The 23,790-nt window shown below is 37.7% G+C and overlaps 1 protein-coding gene across 1 annotated transcript; it reads left to right on the forward strand.

Moving 5' to 3' along the window:
- Window positions 1-3,843: 3,843 nt before the first annotated feature.
- On the forward strand, window positions 3,844-18,021 carry LOC144633491 (uncharacterized). Its single transcript, XM_078492346.1, has 7 exons — window positions 3,844-4,078; window positions 4,971-5,147; window positions 5,476-5,652; window positions 5,981-6,262; window positions 15,842-16,090; window positions 16,417-16,593; window positions 17,488-18,021. The coding sequence occupies exons 1-7, from the start codon at window positions 3,893-3,895 to the stop codon at window positions 17,899-17,901; spliced, it is 1,662 nt and encodes a 553-aa protein (XP_078348472.1). The 5' UTR covers window positions 3,844-3,892; the 3' UTR covers window positions 17,902-18,021.
- The last annotated feature ends 5,769 nt before the right edge of the window (window positions 18,022-23,790 follow it).

Here is a 23,790-nt window from a genome sequence, read left to right on the forward strand (position 1 = left end):
TTGATAATACCTCGCTAATTCCATGCTGACAGAAATTAAACTTGGAATTATTTTCGTCTTTAGGCTAGTAAGGATAATAAGACTATCGGGTTATGGTGCACGCAGGAGGTTTAATTTGAAGAGCAAGAAAGAAGAGTAAAGCTGTTCTCATATTTCGTCCCGTTCGTCTCTTTCTTTTTTTTTTTTAAATTTGGTTTTTCCTTTCCTTTTTAAAAGGGGAGGGGGGGGAAAAAAATAAGAGTTGCTCGAGGCGATTACCGAGAGCATCTTCAGCTTCATGAGGGCTCTCCAAATTTCCCAAGAGCACCATACCTCGATAGTGCACAGCTAAATGCATGAATTAATTGTGTTTTAACATTATTCAGAAAAAATTCTCGCGCAAAAAAAATAATTTCTGGCAAGGCGATTTGTTCATGCTATCAGCATGCACTCTGATTGGACTATGCTGCACGCTTATGTATACTGAATTTGGTTGCGCGGCTCTGTTAGTTATGTTATAAAAAAATGTAGACCTTTGACGAGGATTTGTGGAGATCTACAGAATGCGCGTGCACCTCACAAAAACGGCAGTCATGGTGCCTTTAAAAAGGTGAACGCCCATTCTGAAGTTCCGTTAAAATTTTTTAATTAAATGTATCGAAGTGTTATGTAACGTTCTGTAACGGATGCATTGTATATAACACGCATACTACATATTTGAACATTTCTTCTTGTAAGCGTTAAAATGAAGATGACAGATGAAAAAAACTTTATTTTTCTTTTTTTATTATATTTTAATGAGAGAACATTTCGACATACAATTAAGTATATAAAAATTAGCGAAAATAAGCCACGACGTTTCGAACTCATCTTGAGTTTATTATCAAGTAGTAAACGATTAGTAAACGAAATCCTTTTAATTTGCGAGAGAAAACCAGCACAAAACACGCAGGCGGACTCAATACGTGCGAAAGTATTTACCGGATTAAATACAGCACGCACTAACACTGTGAACGCTAATGACCTCGAAACACTTCTTTAAAATATTCTAATATACTCTATCACCTCTATTTTTATTTAAACTTAAACTCGACCGTTATTTTATTTTATCTACTTGATAATGAACTCAAGATGAGTTCGAAACGTCGTGGCTTATTTTCGCTAATTTTTAATTTATACTTAATTATTTTATTTTTTTATTTTATTTTTTTTTTCAGCAGTGTTGCTGTTATCTCGACCGTTTAAAACATTAAATATCGGGTCAGCCCCAGTTCGAAAAACTATTTGCAACCAAATAAAACAAAAAACCATGTAAACTCTCCAACGTAAGTAATTTTAGTTCGCCAACTGATGTATCATTTTTCTACCTTGGTTTCCATCCACTGTGAGAGTATAACTAAGACAGTATGAAGCCGGTCAGGCATCTATGTAGCACTAAACATAGCGGCGACTTAACAGTATAGAAATATTTTTGATAAAAAGTGTTTAGAAGTCCACTTGACCTGCAACTAAGCGAGCACTGGAATTGCGTAAAACTCGTCTACTTACTTTATTCTTACTAATTTTCGCGATTTTCGCGATTTTAAAAAAATAGCGAAATTTAGTATGCGCGAAAAAGTCATTGCGCGAAATTTAAACACGCGAAAATTAATACCATATTGCACATCAAAACAACAAAAATTTAAATGCTTGGAACTGAAACTTTTTTCTTTTAGAATTATCTTTCCGTCTTGTTTTTGACTAGTACCCCCTTCCTCTAATTTTTGTTTCGACCTTGTAAATTGGTTCAAAACCTCCTTAGTGCAGTCACTTAAGTTTTCGTTTGCGGGCTCCATGTAGTTACGTTGAGCCAGACGTTTGTATTTCCAGTGGTTCCTTACAAAACACTGCACATAATAAAAAGTTTGTTTTGTGCTGACCTGAAGTCGGTTAAAAAGGCCTTGAAAACACTTCCTTATTCTTACTAATTTTCGCGCGTACCTAATTTCGCGAAAATTCGAGAGCCGCATTTCGCGAGTATTAATTTTCGCGATTGCAAGAAAAAATAGGGAAAAAGCATTTAATTTTAGTTTCTAATATTTTCATTCCTTCTATCTTTGGATCATTTCGTTTTAATTTTATAATACCTAAGCTTATAGGATAAATAAGAAAACGAGAGAGGGGACGGTTCATCCTGCCTCGCACGCCTGTTCTTCAGTCTTATAGCAGGTGGGAAATGTACGTTTTCAAAGTGCAAACATTTACTGTAAAGACGTTTTTATGTCCACGTGTGCAAAGTAAACTTGTGTCTTCAATATTTGCTGTTTACCTCCCAGCACAAAACAATTACCATTAACCATTTCGTAAAGATTTCTTTCTTTTTAAAAAAACTTGTGAAATTAAAATGTTATTTATTTTAAAGTAAATGACAAGTTTATACTTTAATGACTTCAACCAAAAAGTTATTTTGTGCTTGCTTTGCACCTTTGGCCCTGGTAACTTTTGATCAGGCGTGCTCGTTATATCTCAAGCCCGGGAAACTTAAGGGACTGTGCCACGGCGGAGTTAAGTTTATTGTATAAAGTTTTGCCAAATACGCACTGTGAAACTTAATGCTTGGAAAGAAATTACTTCTATGGATCGAAGTGACAAAACCATAGCTTTGTTATCACCAAATGTGTGTCCTAGGCGTTTTAATTCAAAGTTACAAGCAAATGTGATTAACTTTGAAAACTTTTCAGCCTAAGTATTTAAAAAACCCGTTTGGCTACTCGTACTTTTTTTCTATTTCCTGTGTTATTGAAATGTTCCTTCACTGTACTAAGTGGTTATAATTATTTTTATATTTCACCGAAAAGATCCGCGAGACTGTCCCTTTTAGTAGCCTATAGCTAGTAAAATAGCTGGAGAAGGAGTCAGGTGGGCCTTACTTAAATTTCTCGATCTCAAAGTAGAATTAAGAGCTTATTAGAAAAGCAAGAAATTACAAGACATTAGCGCTAAGGAGTGAAGCAAGTAACGGGTATGGTTTAGTCGTTGTCACTAAGAGACGAGAATAATTTAATAGCAAATATTTGCCAATGTTGTTTCTCTGTCTCCAATTTCAATACGAATAACTAACGTAACGAAAGCCGTGCTTTTTTAATTTGGCAGCCAAAACAAACAGTGTTTTCCGGGTATGCGCGCCGGTATAGTGAAACGAAAATGCCCATTTGTAAAGATTGCTTTGTTTTGGTGTTTTTTTTTTTTTTTCAAATACAACTTTATTGTATGCTCAGGTCTTTAAACAAGTTTTACGTCCCTTTCTGGTCACCAGGACGGCACATTAACTGGGGATAGCGCTGTTCACATATTCGAGTAAACCTACGCTTACATTTGTTTTCATATACAAGCAAAAAGACCGTTTTATGAAGATAGCTTTGTTTTTTAGTGCGACTTATTTGTCCACGACAAAAAACAAGACTTGTATTAATTTTTTCCCCTTGGACAAAGAGCGCTTTATGATGAACGTGGGCTGTTCACATTATCTTTTCTTTGGAAGTTTGACCATGGGTGCACTAAATCTTTATTAAGAGGCGTAACAACGTGGCCGAGTTCTGTTGAGTTAAAATCATTACTTTTAGCATTTTCGGTTACCTTACGGTGTTCTCAAAAAACCAACATTGTAAGAAATTTGTAGACCAGAAGTTAACAATTGAATATTAAGAAATGTGCGCGTGATGTAATAAACTACGTTTCCCTGTGGATATCAGCTGGAAAAACTGTTTATCGTCTTTGTACGGCGTAGAAAAGCAAACAGGGCTTCAACAAATACTTAGTTGTCCTCGCTTTTATCAATTTAGATGCAATCACCGGTCTTTCAGGCTAATAAAAGGCCGAGCATGATCTTTGTCGATCACATTGCCTTGCGAATAGGCAAAGCACTGTTCTCAAGATGAACTCTCTACTACTGTTCCTGTTTCTCGGAGCTTCAGTCGCCTTGGCAGAGTTGCCATTTGAGCATCCAGACTTCGTGGAATTCTTAAATGAAGAAGATCATGAAGGAATTCTGGGTGAGTTAGCTGACGAAGAAAACGACCCTCACCGTCACCGTCCAAGTGGTACTCCCCCGGCTTTCGTGGTAAGCTCAGTTTGCTTCATACCATCTTCCTTTGCCAAATCCTCCACTATTACTGTAATGTTAAATAAAACCCCTCATTAACAGCATAACCAAACATTGAAAGTTTGGTTCCTGCATTTGAGTTTATTGATTATTTAAGCTACTTCTTGCAAATTTTCCTTAAACTTTTCCAAATTCTTTCGGTTATAATCCGTGTTAATTAAATAAACTCAATTTGGGCCGGTTATTTAAACGAAGTTTAGACCGCGGCTAAAAAAGTCATCGTCTAAATCGGGATAGCCTGCGAATCCAATTATTTAAACAACGTTTATCATAACCCGCGCAGAGGACCGTTGACTAACAAACAATGGCAAGTTAGACCTGCTCCTGAGTAGGTTTAAACGTCATTCAACTGTATTTTCACGACTAGCCCGTTGCAGTCACTTGTTTCTTGATTTTATTTTGTATGCGCTCCGAACCTCCGAGCGGTTTAAAGAGATATTTGATTCCATTTGTTTCATTTCCTTTAAAAAACACAAGTACAATTCTGAAAATATTTCCCACAGCTCTATACTACATTATGTATGCAGTCCTTCATAAAAAGAAAACAACAGCAAGACAATAGTTTTCCTTTGGGCGTAGCACGCATGCATGATGTCAAAACATAGCTACACTCGTTAGACGTCGTCTAAACGTGGTCTTCGTAAACTTCGGCTCATCGGCGTTCAATAGCATAGACTCCGGTAGCCATAGTTTATGGAGTCGTCGGTAAACCTGGATTTAGCATTAAACCACGTCTAACTTAGGCTTCGTTTAAATAATCGGCCCAATATAGTCATTAGACAATTTCCAGAATTTCTCGCCTCGTGAAACCAACGAAGATAATCATGATGTACTTTGTTTTCCTTCACAGAAAGTGTGTTTAGAAAAATTTCGCAAGTGTATAGATGAACACCGTCCATCTGGTCGACCATTTACCAGACCATCGGGAAGACCAACTCGCCCAGCCGAAGACTACCTGAGTGAGTTAGATGACGAGGAAAATGACCCACATCGTCACCGTCCAAGTGGTCCTCCTCCGCCTTTCGTGGTAAGCTCAGTTTTCTTCATATTATCTTTCCTTTCCAATTTTCCCCCTGTACGTTGTTGTGAAGTTAAGGAAACTCATAATCAAACAAGGAGGGTTTGGATGCCGGCAAATAAGGTTGTCGGTTATCAATTGTCTGTGAAAGGAACTACCTCTTGGAATATTTTGCTGAGTTTTTCAAGTTCTTCCTGATATACTCCGTGTTTATCCCTCAGTAAATAAACGCAATGTAGTTATCAGCCACTTTTACCTGATGTGAGTTTTAGATGGATGCTCATCTCGTGAGCACACAGCTGAAGAAAGTCATTATGTTCTTTGTTTTCCTTCGTAGAAAGAGTGTTTAGGACAATTGCGCAAGTGCGTGAAAGACCACCGCCCATCTCGTCGACCATTTACCAGGCCATCAAGAAGACCATTTACCAGACCATCGGGAAGACCAACTCGCCCATCTGACGAGGAAAACGACCCACACCGACACCGTCCAAGTGGTACTCCCCCGGCTTTCGTGGTAAGCTCATTTTACTTCATATCATCTTCCTTTGCCAAATCCTCCATTATTACTGTAATGTTAAATAAAACCCATCATTAACAGCATAACCAAGCAGGGGCGGTTTGGGTGCTGGCATTTGAGTTTATCGATTGTAAATTGTCTGTTTAAGCTACCTCTTGCAAATTTCCCTAAAAATGTTTTCAAATTCTTTCGGTTTTAATCCGTGTTAATTCACCAAATAAACTCAATGTAGTCATCAGACAATTTCACGTGTTGGCTTTAAGAACGATTCTCACCTCGTGAAACCAACGAAGATAATCATGATGTACTTTGTTTTCCTTCACAGAAAGAGTGTTTAGAAAAATTTCGCAAGTGTATAGATGAGCACCGTCCATCTGGTCGACCATTTACCAGACCATCGGGAAGACCAACTCGCCCAGCCGAAGACTACCTGAGTGAGTTAGATGACGAGGAAAATGACCCGCATCGTCACCGTCCAAGTGGTCCTCCTCCGCCTTTCGTGGTAAGCTCAGTTTTCTTCATATCATCTTTCCTTTCCAATTTTTCCCCTGTTGGTGTGAAGTTAAGGAAACCCATAATCGAACAAGGAGGGTTTGGATGCTGCCAAGTAAGGTTGTCGATTGTCAATTGTCTGTGAAAGGAACTACCTCTTGGAAGATTTTGCTGAGTCTTTCAAGTTCTTCCTGATATACTCCGTGTACATCTTTCAGTAAATGAACGAAATGCAGTTAACAGCCAAAATTCACCTGACGTGGGTTTTAGATGGATACTCATCTCGTGAACACACTGAAGATAATCATTATGTTCTTTGTTTTCCTTCACAGAAAGAGTGTTTAGGACAATTGCGTAAGTGCGTGAAAGACCACCGCCCATCTCGTCGACCATTTACCAGGCCATCAAGAAGACCATTTACCAGACCATCGGGAAGGCCAACTCGCCCAGCCGAGTGAGCAAAGTTACAGAAAGGATGTTTGAAACATGTCATCTCTGATGACCGGATAATTTAACAAGATAACATGTAGTTTTCAAAGAGAATTAAATAAATCGGATAATAAAGCATTGAAAAAGTATTTCTGGTCTTGTGTGTTTAATGTGTTGTAAAATAATAATGAATGGTTGCGTAAAAAAAATGATAAAAACAGTAGATTCACTAGCAACCTTTGTGGCGTTAAAAGTGTTATAGTATGGGATCCACAAATGAATGGGTTCCCAAGCCACCACTGAGATCAGTGGGTACATATAAAGGGGATGGAAGGGGTGTGTTGTAAGCATAAGGGACCAACAGACTGCAAAGCAGTTACGTCCGCCACAGGGCAGCACAAACAAAAACAAAAATCAAAATTAAATAAATAAATAAATAAAATAAAATAACAGAAAATTAGTAGAGTAGGATGTATCAGACAAACTGAGTTAAAACTGAGGTGCGGGGGGTTAAGGTTGAATTAAGGTTTCCACTCTGTTGGGATGTAAGATTTGTTAGTTCCTGTTCTTTCTTGTAATAATGGATAAGCATGCTTAAATAATGCTGTGATTAAATTTTAATGTAACTATGATATATTGCATTTTAAAGGACGGTAGTGTATAGATATATTAAGCATTTTATGTTTATTTTTCATTTAAGTCTCTTTTGTTTCCGTTCAGGTAAAGCCATTCATTGTGGTAGATGTCATAGTATAACCACGTGTCTGATAGCAAGGTTCTGTAACACAAAATCAATCTGCCTGGCTCTTTTGGTGCCCAATGCTGCGAAGTCAAAATCCACGTTTTGACTGCTTCTAGTGGGCAGCCGTTACAAATAAAGAAGAGCATAAGGCAAAATGTGTCCCTGTCTCCTGTAGGTTTTTTCCAGAATAGCTGTTGAAAATGTGGGGGCCAGGTTCTGATGGAATAAAAGATGTCTCCGTTTAAAAGGTGAAATAGTTGTAAGCGTTCATTACACATTAGTAGTGTCTAGATGAACATACCTTATGTATATTAGAAATAATATAAACTAAATAAATGTTATTTCTTTTTATAGGAGTGGGATAGAATGGTGTAATTTTACGAAAGAAAGTGCACATAACTGGTCAAGGAAATAAGGTGTACTGCAATTCAGAGAAAGGAAATGTATATAGGAAGGGAGGAGAGGGAGATCGCCGGCCGGCCAAACAGTAGAAGGATGCATCGACACCAAGGCTCCTAATGGTTGTGAGTCATCAGGGGCAAAGCACAACCGAGCGAGGATGTTTCTAACCTGGTACCCGGTCATTGCCCGACATCCTTTGTGTCGAGTCCGTGTAGAAGAAAAAGCGGAGTGGACGCAAAAGTTGAGAACACCGAAGAAAAAAAAAAGGAGAGACAATGAAAAATGAGGGAATATAATGAACATAAGATCGAAAAAAATAAGAAATTAAAAGAAATCCTCGTTCTCAAAACAGAACTGATTATACGCAATAACAATGAAGATTTATACAAGCACTAACGTATTTTGCCGCATTAAAAAATGTGCCTGGCTTCGTTTTATTACCGTTATGATCAAACGTACATCAGACTCACATACGTTTCATGGTAAAATTATTTATACATCGCCGATATCAATAGAAAATAATTAATATTGCCTTTGAAGCTTGCAAACAGTCTTTGCAGACAGTTAAAAATTACGTATTACTTTTAATAATTTCAGTTTGGAAGCTAAAATTATGGGATTTCCTGCACTAGCACCTTGGGCCGTCCTGGCCGTAAAATGGGTAGTCATTTAATTTGGTTATAAAACGAGATTTCAAGGCGTAATTCTTACCCAGCATGGTATAGATCTACCCCCCCCCCCCCCGCACCCCTACCCCCTCCACCCCAGACAAGTGGTAATGATGTAAAAAGCGCAAACCCGGTTTTGCACGTAAATTTGCTAAGACCATTATAGCGACAGTGGGAAAAAATTACACCTCCTTTGTCTTTTGTGTTTCTTTAAAGGCTGCTTTTAACATTCTTTTACATGCTTAAACTTGCTAGACAACCATCAAAACCGTATTGAATAGGGCAACGAATTATGTGTTACGCACGAGAAAAACCATAATAATAATGTAAAAATCGCAAATAGAAGGAAATTTCACCTCTTTTATGTTTCTTTAAAGGCTGCTGTTAAAATTTCTTTTACATGCTTAAACTTGCTAGACAACCATCAAAACTGTATTGAATAGGGCAAAGAAATTTGTGTTACGCACATGAACAGCCACTGTACTGTTCATTAAAACTATTGTTCAGCGGCATTATAGAGACATTGAATACCACTGAAAGGAGTTTGCACCTCTTTTTTCAGTGCTTTATATTGTTTTACTATCATTCTTGTAACAAGTCCAAAGTAGCTACGCAACATTCAAAAACCACACAGAAGATAACAAAGAAATGTACAAAGAATGTAACAAGTAAGGCCTTTATACTCTTCATGATTTTGTTTAACGGCGTTATAGCGACTTTGAACATTATTGAAAGATTTGTACTTTTTGTACTTTTTCGTGTTGCTTTATTGTATCTTTTCACTTGCATTCTTGCAACAAGCGCATAGTAGCACACTGCTAAAAAACGCTCAAAGACGACAACGTCACGTACAAAGATGTGTACCGCACGTGTTTGTGGTTGTACTGTTTATTAGCCCTTTTGTTTTACGACATTGTAGCGGCACTGTGACCGGAAAGGAGATTGCACCTCTTTTGTCGTGATGTATACACGTTTTTCAATAACATTCTTGTAGCAAGCCGAAAGTAACCAAACAACTATTATAACCATATTTTGATGATTACCATAAATTAAATTTGTGTATAAATAAGTTTGTCTCACAAGCGAGGCACTGAGATTGTTATCCAGAACCGTTGACATCATATCTACCAAGGGTAACACAAGAACTTAGCTTTTTCGGTCGAAAATCTTAAAGGTAAAGGCGAGTTACGATTGAGTTGAATTTCTCTAACAGATAAAAAAAAATATTTTCATTGATGAATTTTAAGTCAAAGCGTTTGAGCAAATTAAGCAATTGTATCATGTATTATATCCAGCTTTTCATTAGTAAGCTTGCGGCAAGATGAATTTTAGAGGGTTGATTCGAACTTTCGCTGTTTGGCTTTGACACCAAGTTGGCAATAGCTTCATTAAGGGTTAAGGGTTATTCGATAAAAGGGGCCGACCGTATTAAATGCGCTATAACTTTGTTACCGAAACACTGCTTCGTCATTTCTCACAGTGATTCGTTGTTTAATCTCACGTTGCTTTAATTTGGGAGAAGCAGTTAGCAGTTGAGAAATCAGCAATAAAAGGGCAAATCCATTTTCTTGCCACCCGTTTTGATTTTTTTATCCTCACATAACAACTTTTTTCAACTTTTTTTTCAACGTTGTCGTCTTTGAGCGTTTTTTAGCAGTGTAGCTTACTTTGCGCTTGTTGTCAGCAAATTCGCGACAAATTTAAAAAAGCGGCGACGAACAATGCGTAGTTTTGTACGGAAATAATGCCAAGACAAAAAAAAAAGCATGTTTGCAAGGCCAATTTTTTCCTTTTTCTATTTAATTTTTATGGCTGCTTTCAACGACACGATCTTATGAAATATTTTCGTTAAGATGAATTTAATGTGAGTTAAAATCATTTTGTTTAATTTCGTTTAAAAGAGCGAGAATACTTTACGTTCCCATAACATTCGTATCCTTCGATTCATTCATGAAATTACAGTTGTTATAACCTTTTTTTACGGATTTAGCACTTGCTCTGGTAAAACTTTATTTGATTAAAACTGGTTCATGACTCATTCAGATCGCTTTTGTTCTTCCAGCTAAACAAAAGTTCCTTTTTTGTCTGATTTTCAAGGTTTTTGTTACAATTCATACCTAAGGTAAGTTAAAAGATGAGAACAACAGAGAAAATTCAAATTTAAAATTGTACACATTGGTAGAAAAAACACCAATAAATTATTCCTGCATACCTTAAACAGAAGCGCCTTTCTATTTTCTTGGATACCATACTCGTTAGGGTTTGAGTACTGCATAGCAACAGGCCTTCAAAACAAATAGATAGACCGGTTTTGCACGTATTTGTTAACTTTTCCTGTTTAAAAATCAAACGAACAACGTTTATGTTTCGGTTGCTAAACGCGCACATTTTTCCAGCGAGTTTCGAAAGTGCCAATGCATTGACCTCCAACCTGGAATACGGTATGAGTTTGGGCTTGTGCAATGTTCTCCAACAAGGCCTTATTCACCAAAGCATTTTTATCACCACTTATATAGCGTATTTGTAGAAACGTGGCAGTGTTCTATTTGAAATCAACGAATCTGATTGGTTCTCCCATTGTTTTCCATTCGCTGATTGGCTGATAACAGTTTTCAGCATTTTTCAGTCCTTATACTTTGATGGTTCAGTGCTACTGTCTCTTTACTAATTGCTATTACAGTAGTGGTATGAAACAAATGCCCGGCGATCATTGGTCAACAAGTTGTGATCATCTTCTTGGCATGGCATGAGTGGTTATCAGAGTAACGGTATAACCTGTCAAAAACACCATACATTTTGCTTTCAGTGCTAATAACTCGAAAATGAGCTCGATAACCCCCATTTTTAATTGCTGAATTATTATCACCATGTCATGATACAACGCTTAGTAAAGTTAAAAATTTCTATCAGAGGGGTTCACAGCCACCTTAATATTTTGAAAATTGTAGTTCTTTAGAGTTTCTACTCGTTTTATATCCGTTAGGGAAAGCACATCACAACTGCACTGTTTGTTTATAAGTAACCCAACATGAAATTGTATAGTAACTCAACATGAAAGATATGAACCAGAATAATCCATCTTGGGTTATGAAATATTTATGAATGGTGCTTCAGTGAATCAACACATCTTGAAAACTTTTTACAGATTGTAACAATTTTAACTGCATGTAACTGTTCAATGATATTCGCTCCCAGTGCTCTCGAAAGTGAAGTAACGTGGGAGAAATATGCAAACGATTTTGCTTTCTACGCCTACATCTAGAAGAAAGCTCAGCTCGATTATTAAAGACGAAGTCTGAGACTTCTTTCTCATAGACTGCAAAACAGTCGGGGTTTATTGTAAAATCGTTAAACAATCGCTTTCTGAAGGTGCGAAGCACCGATCGTTGAGCTCCCTAGTCTTACTCTCAGTTTTGAAATTGGCCCCAGACCTCTCGTTCGAAAACTGAGTGCATTCAAAAAAATATGACTGTTTTGTAGTCTGTCATTCTCATAGCAGGTTTAGCCACAAGCAAGAGTAGACTTAGAATTCCCACGCCATTGCGCCTTGGAAAATGCTCGAATTTAAGTTATTCTACAAAATGGCCGTTCGTGGTTCTTTTTCTTATTTTACTAAAATATAGAATGAAGTCTGATCCTCTTTTATTGACATAAGACTACGTAAAGTTTTCACGGTTTTTTGATGCAATTGCAGGTGGATTTTTTTTTGCTTTTCAAATTGCAAACATTTACTACAACGAGGTCTTTGTGTCCGCATGAGCAAAATACACTTGTTACTTTTTATATTTGCTTGAATTGAAGGAAATTTGTTTGCCTCCTTGCTGAAACAAAAACAGGCCGTTATTATTAAGGAAATATTTTTTTCTTATAGCGTTTTAAACAATTAATAAGGCCTAAATAATTAAAATGCTATTTTTTCACTGACTTTATAGCCTGTTCTAGGCTCTCGGTAGTTGGAGGAGAGCGAAAAACGTGCACGAGCGTGAAAAAAATACAGCTAGGCTACTGACTTCAAAGAAAAATAAATTTGAGGATATTTACACAACTGAGTAAACCAGCGCCTAGGTTTGCCCCCGTACAAACACAAATACTGTTTTGCAAAGATCGTGACCTTTTTAGTTCTTTTTGAAACTAAACCCTATTTGCTCACGACTTTAAACAAGTTTTTCGTAGTTTAGTGGACTCAGGCAGGGGACTCTTCACATTACCTGTGTTTTGGTTTACATAGCCGAGTAAACTGTTCATTGAAAGTTTGCCCAGTGTTTGTACTTGTAGCTCTTCATATCTAAAACGCGTAACTAACGTGATTAAGCTCGACTAAGGTCAGATAACACCTTTTTAATCATCTTCCTTATCCTTACGTCCTTCCTAAGACAAGAAACCTGAACATGTTATCATTTTTTACAATACCACAAAGATATTATTTTAAAATATTAGGCAACCGAAGTTCACCGATTAAGAAAACAGCATGTCTTCGTGCAATAATTAATAAAACTACCTTTTGCTGTTGATATCAGCTGAGAAAACTGTTTATCTTAATTGGACTCAGGGACAAAAAGTGCAGTGCACAGGTTACCGTTGGGCTGTTCACATAACCTGCGTCTTGGTTTGCTTCTGCACAAAAAATACCATTTTGTAAAAATACCTTTGCTTTGTGGGGCGGTTTCTTAAAATAAAACTGCTCTTTATTCGCCTGATACTAAAAAAAACAAGTTTGCTGTGTAGTCACTGCGACAAAAAGCGCATTAAATAAATTTCGGCTGCTTTCATAACCGAGTAAAAGTTTGACTATGTATGTGTGTGATCTAGCTCGATGTTTCTAAAAGGCGTAACCAAAGTGACCGAAATCTTATTATTAAAAATATTTTTTATCGTCTTTTTTTTCTCTTGCACCCTCGCAATACTATTAATTTTCCAATACTACAAGAAAATCAGGAGAGTTGACCAAAGTTTATCAATTAACAAAACGTGCGAGTGCAAAAACTAAATAACGTTTAGCAGTGAATATCAGCTGAGAAAACTGTTTACCTCCTTCGCACGGCGTAGAAAAACAACAAACAGGGTTAATTTTGGACAAAGGCTTTTTGGATATCCCCGCTTTTGTCAATTTAGATGCAATCACCGGTCTTTCAGGCCCTTTAAAAAGGCCTGTCATGTTCTGTGTCGATCACATTGCCTTGCGAATCAGCAAAACACTGTTCTCAAGATGAACTCTTTACTTCTGTTCCTGATCATGATCTGATCATGACCTTTTTAGTTCTTTTTGGAAAGAAAACGTTATTTGCTCATGACTTTAAACAAGTTTTTCGTACTTTTGTGGACTCAGGTAGGGGGCTGTTCACATTACCTGTGTTTTGGTTTACATAACCGAGTAAACTGTTCATTGAAAGTTTGCATTGCCCACGTTTTTGTACTTGTAGCACTTCATATCTAACACGCACAACTAACGTGATTAAGCTCGACTAAGGTCAGATAACACCTTTTTAATCATCTTCCTTATCCTTAAGTCCTTCCTAAGACAAAAAACCTGTCGTGAACATGTTATCATTTTTTACAATACCACAAAGATATTATTTTAAAATATTAGGCAACCGAAGTTCACCGATTAAGAAAACAGCATGTCTTCGTGCAATAATTAATAAAACTACCTTTTGCTGTTGATATCAGCTGAGAAAACTGTTTATCTTAATTGGACTCAGGGACAAAAAGTGCAGTGCACAGGTTACTGTTGGGCTGTTCACATAACCTGCGTCTTGGTTTGCTTCTGCACAAAAAATACCATTTTGTAAAAATACCTTTGCTTTGTGGGACGGTTTCTTAAATAAAACTGCTCTTTATTCGCCTGATTCTAAAAAAAACAAGTTTGACGTGTAGTCACTGCGACAAAAAGCGCATTAAATAAATTTCGGCTGCTTTCATAACCGAGTAAAAGTTTGACTATGTATGTGTGTGATCTAGCTCGATGTTTCTAAAAGGCGTAAGCAAAGTGACCGAAATCTTATTATTAAAAATATTTTTATCATCTTTTTTTTCTCTTGCACCCTTGCAATACTATTAATTTTCAAATACTACAAGAAAATCAGGAGAGTTGACCAAAGTTTATCAATTAACAAAACGTGCGAGTGCAGAAACTAAATAACGTTTAGCAGTGAATATCAGCTGAGAAAACTGTTTACCTCCTTCGCACGGCGTAGAAAAACAACAAACAGGGTTAAGTTTGGACAAAGGCTTTTCTGATATCCCCGCTTTTGTCAATTTAGATGCAATCACCGGTCTTTCAGGCCCTTTAAAAAGGCCTGTCATGTTCTGTGTCGATCACATTGCCTTGCGAATCAGCAAAGCACTGTTCTCAAGATGAACTCTTTACTTCTGTTCCTGATCATGATCTGATCATGACCTTTTTAGTTCTTTTTGGAAAGAAAACGTTATTTGCTCATGACTTTAAACAAGTTTTTCGTACTTTTGTGGACTCAGGTAGGGGGCTGTTCACATTACCTGTGTTTTGGTTTACATAACCGAGTAAACTGTTCATTGAAAGTTTGCATTGCCCACGTTTTTGTACTTGTAGCACTTCATATCTAACACGCACAACTAACGTGATTAAGCTCGACTAAGGTCAGATAACACCTTTTTAATCATCTTCCTTATCCTTAAGTCCTTCCTAAGACAAAAAACCTGTCGTGAACATGTTATCATTTTTTACAATACCACAAAGATATTATTTTAAAATATTAGGCAACCGAAGTTCACCGATTAAGAAAACAGCATGTCTTCGTGCAATAATTAATAAAACTACCTTTTGCTGTTGATATCAGCTGAGAAAACTGTTTATCTTAATTGGACTCAGGGACAAAAAGTGCAGTGCACAGGTTACTGTTGGGCTGTTCACATAACCTGCGTCTTGGTTTGCTTCTGCACAAAAATACCATTTTGTAAAAATACCTTTGCTTTGTGGGGCGGTTTCTTAAAATAAAACTGCTCTTTATTCGCCTGATACTAAAAAAAAACAAGTTTGATGTGTAGTCGCTGCGACAAAAAGGGCATTAAAAAAAGTTTCGGCTGCTTTAATTTCATAACAGAGTAAAAGTTTGGCTATGTATGTGTGTGATCTAGCTCGTGTTTCTAAAAAGCGTAACCAAAGTGACCGAAATCTAATAAGGAAAAATCATTTTTTTTTTTTCATTTTTAGTGCTTTTGCTCCTTCTTTTAATATTAATTTTCAACTTCAATACTACAAAAAAATCAAAAGAGTTGACCAAAGTTTATCAATAATAAAAAGTGCCTGTGCAGTAACTAAATAACGTAAAGCGGTGAATATCAGCTGTGGAAACTGTTTACCTTCTAAGTTCGCGCGGTGTAGAAAAACAAACAGGGTTAAGTTTGGACAAAGGCTTTTAATATTCCCGCTTTTGTCAATTTAGATGCAATCACCTGTCTTTCAGGCTTATAAAAGACCGGGCATGATCTGTGTCGATCAAATTGCCTTGCAAATCAGCAAAGCACTGTTCTCAGGATGAACTCTCTACTACTGTTCCTGTTTCTCGGAGCTTCAGTCGCCTTGGCGGAGTTGCCATTTGAGCATCCAGACTTTGTGGAGTTCTTACATGAAGAAGGTCAAGAAGAAATCCTAGGCGAGTTAGCTGACGAGGAAAATGACCCTCGCCACCGTCTCCGTCCAAGTGGTACTCCCCCGGCTTTCGTGGTAAGCTCACTTGGCTTCATATGATCTCCTAGTTTACCAATTCCTCCCCTGTTGCTGTAATTTTTAAGAAACCCTTTCATTATCAGCGTAATCAAACAAGGAAGATTTGGATGCTGGCAATTAAGTTTGTCGATTGTTAATTTTCTGTTAAAAGAACTATCTCTTAGAAAATGTCGCTGAAAGTTGAAAATGTCGCTATGTCTTATAATCCGTGTAATTCCTCACGAAATTAACTCAATGCAGTAATCAGGCAATTTTAAGTAGATGGACACTCACCTTGTGAAAACGATGAAGACAATCATTATGTACTTTGTTTTCCTTCATAGAAAGAGTGTGTGGTGAAATTCCGCCAGTGCACGGAAGAGCATCGTCCATCTGGTCGACCATTTACCAGACCATCGGGAAGACCAACTCGCCCAGTCGAAGACTTCATGAGTGACTTAGCTGACGAGAAAAATGACCCACGCCGTCACCGTCCAAGTCGTACTCCCCCGGCTTTCGTGGTAAGCTCAGTTTGCTTCATATTATCCCCTTTTCCATTATCTCCTTTTTTCCAATTCCTCCCCTGTTGCTGTAATGTTAATATTAATGTTAACAGCGTAATCAAACTAGGAAGGTTTGGATGCTAGTAACTAAATATGTGGATTTTAATCCACTTTTAATTTATCCACATTAAAAATGGTTGCACTTTTGGGCTCCTTGCCGCAAAGGAACCACCTCTTGAAAAATTTCGCTGTTTTTTTTTTATTATTATTCTCTCCGTTATACTAACTTACTTACTTTAACCTTTAACCTTTAATAAACCTTTCCACGCCCGGGGTGACGTTTGAGGCCATTCAATATAGAGCTCTCCACCCCTCTCGTTTTTTTCGCAGCTACTGTTACGCCCGCCCACGAATTCCATCCCATCTCTTCCCGCTCTCTTTCCACGCTTTTCCTCCTGGTCACTCGCGGTCTGCCTCGTCTTCTTTTGACTTCTGGTATCCAGTCCAGTGCAGTTCTGGCGATGTTATTGCCACCTCTCCGTAGGATGTGCCCGATCCACCTCCATCTTCGTATCTTTATCTTTACAGATAATGGCTGTGTTCGTCTGATGAGACAGTTCCTCGTTTGATATTTGGTTTAGCCAGAATACTTTGAGTATCTTTTTCATACATTTCCTGTGAAAGACATCCAGTTTGTTCTTGTCTACGGTGGTTGTTTTTCACGCCTCTGCCCCGTACAATAGGACGGGCACTTCATTGGTGTTAAAAAGGCGCAGATTGGAAATTCCTTTCTGTTTTTGGTTATAGTCCGTGTTAATTCCTTACCAAATAAACGCATGTTGGGTTTAAGGTGGATACTCAACTCGTGAAATCAATTAAAATAATCATTTTGTACCTTGTCTTACTCCACAGAAACAGTGTGTAGAAAAATTCCGCCAGTGCATAAAAGACAACCGTCCATCTCGTCGACCATTTACCAGGCCATCACGAAGACCTTTTACTAGGCCATCGGGAAGACCATTTACCAGGCCATCGGGAAGACCATTTACCAGACCCTCAGGAATGCCATTTACCAGACCATCACGAAGACCATTTACCAGGCCATCGGGAAGACCATTTACCAGACCCTCAGGAAGACCATTTACCAGACCCTCAGGAAGACCATTTACCAGACCATCGGGAAGACCATTTACCAGGCCATCGGGAAGGCCATTTACCAGACCATCGGGAAGACCATTTACCAGACCATCGGGAAGACCATTTACCAGACCATCACGAAGGCCATTTACCAGACCATCGGGAAGACCAACTCGCCCAGCCGAGTAAGCAAAGTTACAGCGAGGATTTTTGAAACATGTCATTTCTGATGACCGGATAATTAAACAAGATAACATGTAGTTGTTAAAGAGGATTAGATAAATCGGGTAATAAAGCATTGAAAAAGTATTCCTGGTCTTGTGTGTTTAATGTGTTGCAAAGATTACTTACAATACATCCAAAGTAATAATGAATTGAAAGTGGTAAATGATCGTCGCAGTGAGTTTCCAATTTAAGCAATTGGAATAAAGAAGCCTGAAAAAAGTGATAAATGATCGTCGCAGTTGCTTAAATTGAAAACTCACTGCGACGATCATTTACTACTTTTATATACATCCGCAGTTCATATATGAATTATTTCATATACATTACATCATGTCACTCCTCTCGCGGGAAAATATGAACTCATAATTGACCTCGCTCCCAATGTGTGGCTTCAATAGCTCAGTTGGTAGAGCATCGCACCGGTATCGCGGAGGTCACGGGTTCGAATCCCGTTGAAGCCCTGAATTTTTTCAGGCTTCTTTATTCCAATTGCTTAAATTGGAAACTCACTGCGACGATCATTTACCACTTTCATATACATCCGCAGTTCATATATGAATTATTTCATATACATTACATCATTTCACTCCTCTCGCGGGAAAACATGAACTCATAATTGACCTCGCTCCCAATGTGTGGCTTCAATAGCTCAGTTGGTAGAGCATCGCACCGGTATCGCGGTCGAGGTCACGGGTTCGAATCCCGTTGAAGTCTTTATTCCAATTGCTTAAATTGGAAACTCACTGCGACGATCATTTACCACTTTCATATACATCCGCAGTTCATATATGAATTATTTCATATACATTACATAATAATGAATTGTTGGAATAGGCCATTTCCGAGTTGTCCTTTGCCTCTGTTTCAAAACGTGTCTAAGTGCGAAACCATTCATATGAAAATAAGTTTCACCTACAGGTCCACTTTCATGCAAATCAAACTCATTTTCATTTGAATTGTTTCGCACGTAGACTCGTTTTGAAACAGAGGCAAAGGGTAACTCGGAAATGGCCTATTCGCAGTTTTCACCGTTCCCATAATACATCTTGTTTACCCCCAAAATTTTTGCATAAGCATTGTTTTCAATTTCTCTTGGGATTTACAATGACGTACAATCGTCCCAGGAGAAATTGAAAACAATGCTTATGTAAAAATTTTGGGGGGTAAACAAGATGTATTATGGGATCGTGAAAAAAGCGAATAAGACTTCAAGTACAACCGTTCAGATCAAGCTCGACAGAAAACTTTCTTCCTGAAAGATAGGTGTAGGTTTTCTTTTGTCGGCGGCTTGTTTTAAGGGACTGTGCAATAATTATATAATTATCAGAGGGGGGGAATTGGAAATGGGCTTCAAGTAGGAAAATATAAGTAACTAAACTCCCTCTAATAGAGGAAATTTAGTTATTGCCCCCCTCTGATCAATCAGAAATATTGTATGACTCCTCCCCCCTTCACACACATTTCAATTACATACAAATACCCAGCATTTTTTTAATACGCCCACCTGTTATTGCTACGAGGTATTGTTTGTTCCAGTCACAGATAAACAGCAATACTACATGTTTACTCGTTGGACATCCACATCTGGAACAAACATAACCTCGAAGCAGTCTTTCCATGCCAGAAAGAAGAAGGAGCAGAGAAAAAAAGGACAAAAGAGAAGAGTCGAAACTGCGGATAGGGAGAGAACAAGGGCCTGCGTCATTTTCAGGTTCCTGACAGGGACACCTCATGAAAATGAATATGACCCATATAGATTTCTGGTGTATTACGACTGGACTCCATTGAAGAAGAAAATTTATCTGTGTTTATATCAAAAACGGACAAAGCTTGTCTGCGCGATCTGCTGCAGTCAAATTGTTTTTAGGGAGAAGCTGCAGAGCTTTTTTGGGATTTTTACAACTCAAGGATCGATAAGAGAGCTTTTTTTAAATTCTCTCAAGAGTGCCAGTTTTTAGAACTTTGTGTTACATCAAGTTTATATTTCCAGCAGTTTTTTTATTCACACCACCTGCGGTTTCTCTGTCTGTCTGGCTGTTGTTTGTTCACTGATTGGTCTATCGGTGTATTTCTGACATTAAAGTTTAGTCTTTATTAATCATTCTATGGTCCTGTCATCAGATTTTAGGGCTTTATCAATAACAAGCTTGCGCCATGTATATTCTATATCAGTAAATCAGTAACAAGGTTATTACATCAAGCCTTTCAGTGACAACTGTAAACACTTGTCCGGAATAAAGTGCTAAGCCCCCTCCCCCTCCTCTTGAATGACTTATTTTACTTTGAGCCTCCTCCTATCCTTGCTTTGATTTTTCTTTATGCCCCCCTCTGGTTTCTCACTCCCCCCTCCTCCTTGATAATTATTGTACAATCCCTAATTGGTTCGGGTGTAGTTTTGCGACATCAAGGCATTTTTTGTCACCATTTATGTTGTTATTGACTTTGTTATGATTTAAAACAATTATTGGATGGGGTTTTTATGATATCCGGAATAATCAAGGTCGAGGTAAGTGTTACCAGCCGAAGCCGAAGGCTGAGACTGATAACACTTACAGAGACCTTGATTATTCTGAATATCACATAAACCGAATCTAATTATTGTTTTATTATACATTGTTTTTCAGGAAAAGGAAGTAATGACAAACGATTTAAACCTGTTTTAAAACTTGTGTTTATTCCGGCTGGTCGTCCATCTAAATCGTGGAATAGTTTCTTCCCGATTTTTGTTAGTCATTTTCTGTTTTCCTAGACTTTATTGTTCAACAATTTTTGAACTTTGGTCAAACTATTTCTCGGTTGAAGAAGTGAATTAATCGACGAATTATGAATTTCCTTCAATTCGCCGCCATATGCCTGACACATTGCTCTTGGAAATCATGCATTGCGCGCACAACCTACAGATTAGTGAATAATCATGCTAGCAGATTATTCACTAATCTGTAGGTTGCGCGGGGTTCCACGGATTCCCAGAATTAGCTGTAGGCTCTTAGCCAATGAGAAGACAGCTAGTGACTACAATGTATAATAAAATATATATATTCGTCAGGCAAGAACCTTACAACCCTCTTCGTTGACTACTCAAAAAAAATATACGGAGAAACTCTCACAAAGACTAATATAAGCCCTTACCCTTTCATATACCAGTTCGACAGAAAAGGTTGTTTCGTATTATTCTGATAAGTAAAGGGTACCACTTACCTACAGAAGCGAATAAGCCCCTTAAAATGAATGGACCCATTCGTTGGATATGTTCAAGATAGTTTGAAAGGTCGTTTTAAATACCTAAATGACAGTTTTCTCTACTATTTGTAAATAAGTAGCCCATCATAAAGCCAAACATTATGTCTAGACATAATGTTGTTTATGTCGAGGCATTTTCGTGAAAGTGTACTTCTCTTTAATTTGTTTTCAAGATGAAAATTGAATTCACTGTTTTCTTTTTAATCATATACGAGACCCCGATATTCGAAAAGGCCTGTGCATCCATTTCATTTTTTTTTCCATTTTCCCAGCCACACTTTACTAACTTCGTTAAAGTGAATTTTGCCAGCCTTCCAAATTCATCGACTTTTTTACAGGCTTCTTTAACAGACTCCAGATCAGCACAAAACAAAACAAACCTTTATCGTATGAAAATTGACTCAATTTAGTTTAATTTTCTAAAATGTCTATTTTACAATCAACGTTACGGTAAGGTCATTGTTCTCTTATCTTGCAATAATAGCGATCAACCGTCTTCCTATTGTGTAAGATCTGGAGAAACAGCTCCTTGCCGTGGTGAGATGGAAAATTTATCTACCGAATTGAAGCTTGCAAAGAAGGTTTTATAAAATTCGACAGTAAACTTGTCTTCCTCTGGTGTCTTGAGTTGTCGCTTTCAAAGGCGTCTAAATAACCGTGCATTTTCGGATTTTTTTTGTTATTTAACTGAGGTGAACGTGCTGCCCTTGTAATGACATCTGCAAATGGTTAGACGTTTTAGTCTTCTTGGATAAAGACGATAAACCGTAGGCCCCGTCTCTTGCATCTTCAGTGTCATGGTCAGCAGGGGGCGTTAAAGAACCCACACTAATCGTAAGGAGTAGGGCACGATGTTCCCGGTGTTGTGGTCTGTTCTATTCACATGTATCTATGGGTTGGGTGGTGGGGTGAGATTCGTCACATGGATGGATAACGGCTGCCAAAGGCGCCAGATATGCTGATGTCCGGTCTCATCCCATAATTTTAATTGTGAAGCGCATTGAGCTTTGGTATAAGAACCAATAACATTACCATTTCGGAGCGAAGGTTCCTTCTATTTTGGAATTTTAAAATCCAATTTTAGATTTTCAGAAATAACCGAAACCCTACATTTATTCGATTCTGCGAGATATAATTAAGAAGCCGGACATTACCAATTAATTTTAATTTTAAATAAATATCAGCTTTCGAACTTCATCCCTTGGCGACAACCATTTCATCACAAGCTGTGCGCAAATCCCAGTTCTTCTTAGCCTCCTACGCCTATTTAATCTTTCTTTTTAATAACCACTCTTGGCAAACTCTACTTTTAGAAAAAGATAATGATTTTTATAGTTAATGAATACAGTAGAACCCCGATAACTCGAACTCGGATAACTCGAACAACCCCGCTAACTCGAACTAACTCCCATTTCCCTTGGACCCACTTTTCAGTCATTTTTACTCTGTCAGTTAACTCAAAAACTCCGCTAACTCGAAAACTCCGCTAACTCGAAAACTCCGCTAACTCGAAAACCCCACTAACTCGAACTGTTTTTCGTTTCCCTTCAGAGTTCGAGTTACCGGGGTTCAACTGTAATTTGTAATGAGTGCTGCTTGGAGTTTAAGTTTCGCGTTTGATTTGAGGCATATTTAATTCGCGTTTGGAGCATGTTGGCATTATTATAGACAGAGCATTAGTAAAGGATTTAAAAAAATCGGGGCTTGAATTTACCTGAATTTGGCTACAAATTAAAGGCAAAACAAATCCTAATGTTGTAAGTCGTGAGAAAATTTTGACAGTTTTACCAGTAACGTTTAAAGCACTTTGGAAAAGCAATCAGGAATCTTAACAAGGCAGTTAATTTTTTGTTCTGTGGAAGAAGTTTTGCCCGGATTAACTCAGTTTAAAAAACTCATGTTCGGGAATACACGGCTCCACAAGCTTAGGGCCGTAAGTAGCAAGAGGCAAGACAAGCACTTGCCTCGTCTTAATTTTTACCCAAAATTAAAAACAAAATATGTTTTGTTAGGAAAATTATCCACAGTTGAACAAGATTGATTTTTTTCTCAAGAAATACCTCTCTGAAGTGAGATTCATGGCTTCTTGATTCCGAAGTTTTCTGAAAGGCATGCCCCAGAACCCACTAGCAAGATCTTGCCTCGTCTGTGGAAAAGATCTGGTTACGGCCCTGAAGCTTCTAGCTTTAAACCAATTCGTGCCTAAATGAAGGTTTTTTTTTTAATTTTTTTCCAAAATTAAAACAAAATATGTTTTGTTAGGAAAATTATTCACAGTTGAACAAGATTGATTTTTTTCTCAAGAAATACCTCACGACAAATGTCGTGTATAAAGCTGCCATCTCGAGAGTAAAATCTCATCAAGAGGTTCAGTACGTAGCTTTCAGTCTGGGTACATTGCTTATACTAAACATAATATTAAAAAAAATACAAACGCTGAAATTCTTAAAAGCCCAAATATAATGAACTTAGTATTTTTAAGGGAAAGGTGTAATTTTCTGTTGTCGAAATCGTGGGACAAAAAAATCTGAGCTACAGGGAGACTCGTCGCGAGTAAGTAGACTATCATTTATTCTAGTCATATGTGACACGCTTCCTGCATACTGCTAGGAT

The sequence above is a fragment of the Oculina patagonica genome, chromosome 12 (assembly GCF_052425735.1).
Source record: "Oculina patagonica isolate OP01 chromosome 12, crgOcupat, whole genome shotgun sequence".
NCBI classification, from domain to species: Eukaryota; Metazoa; Cnidaria; class Anthozoa; order Scleractinia; family Oculinidae; genus Oculina; species Oculina patagonica.

Excerpts from the sequence above, each read along its gene's own strand:
- LOC144633491 (XM_078492346.1), top strand. The coding sequence starts at position 3,893 with ATGAACTCTCTACTACTGTTCCTGTTTCTCGGAGCTTCAGTCGCCTTG. Across the intron at positions 4,079-4,970 it reads GTACTCCCCCGGCTTTCGTG|AAAGTGTGTTTAGAAAAATT; the intron begins GTAAGCTCAGTT and ends TTTCCTTCACAG. Across the intron at positions 5,653-5,980 it reads GTACTCCCCCGGCTTTCGTG|AAAGAGTGTTTAGAAAAATT; the intron begins GTAAGCTCATTT and ends TTTCCTTCACAG.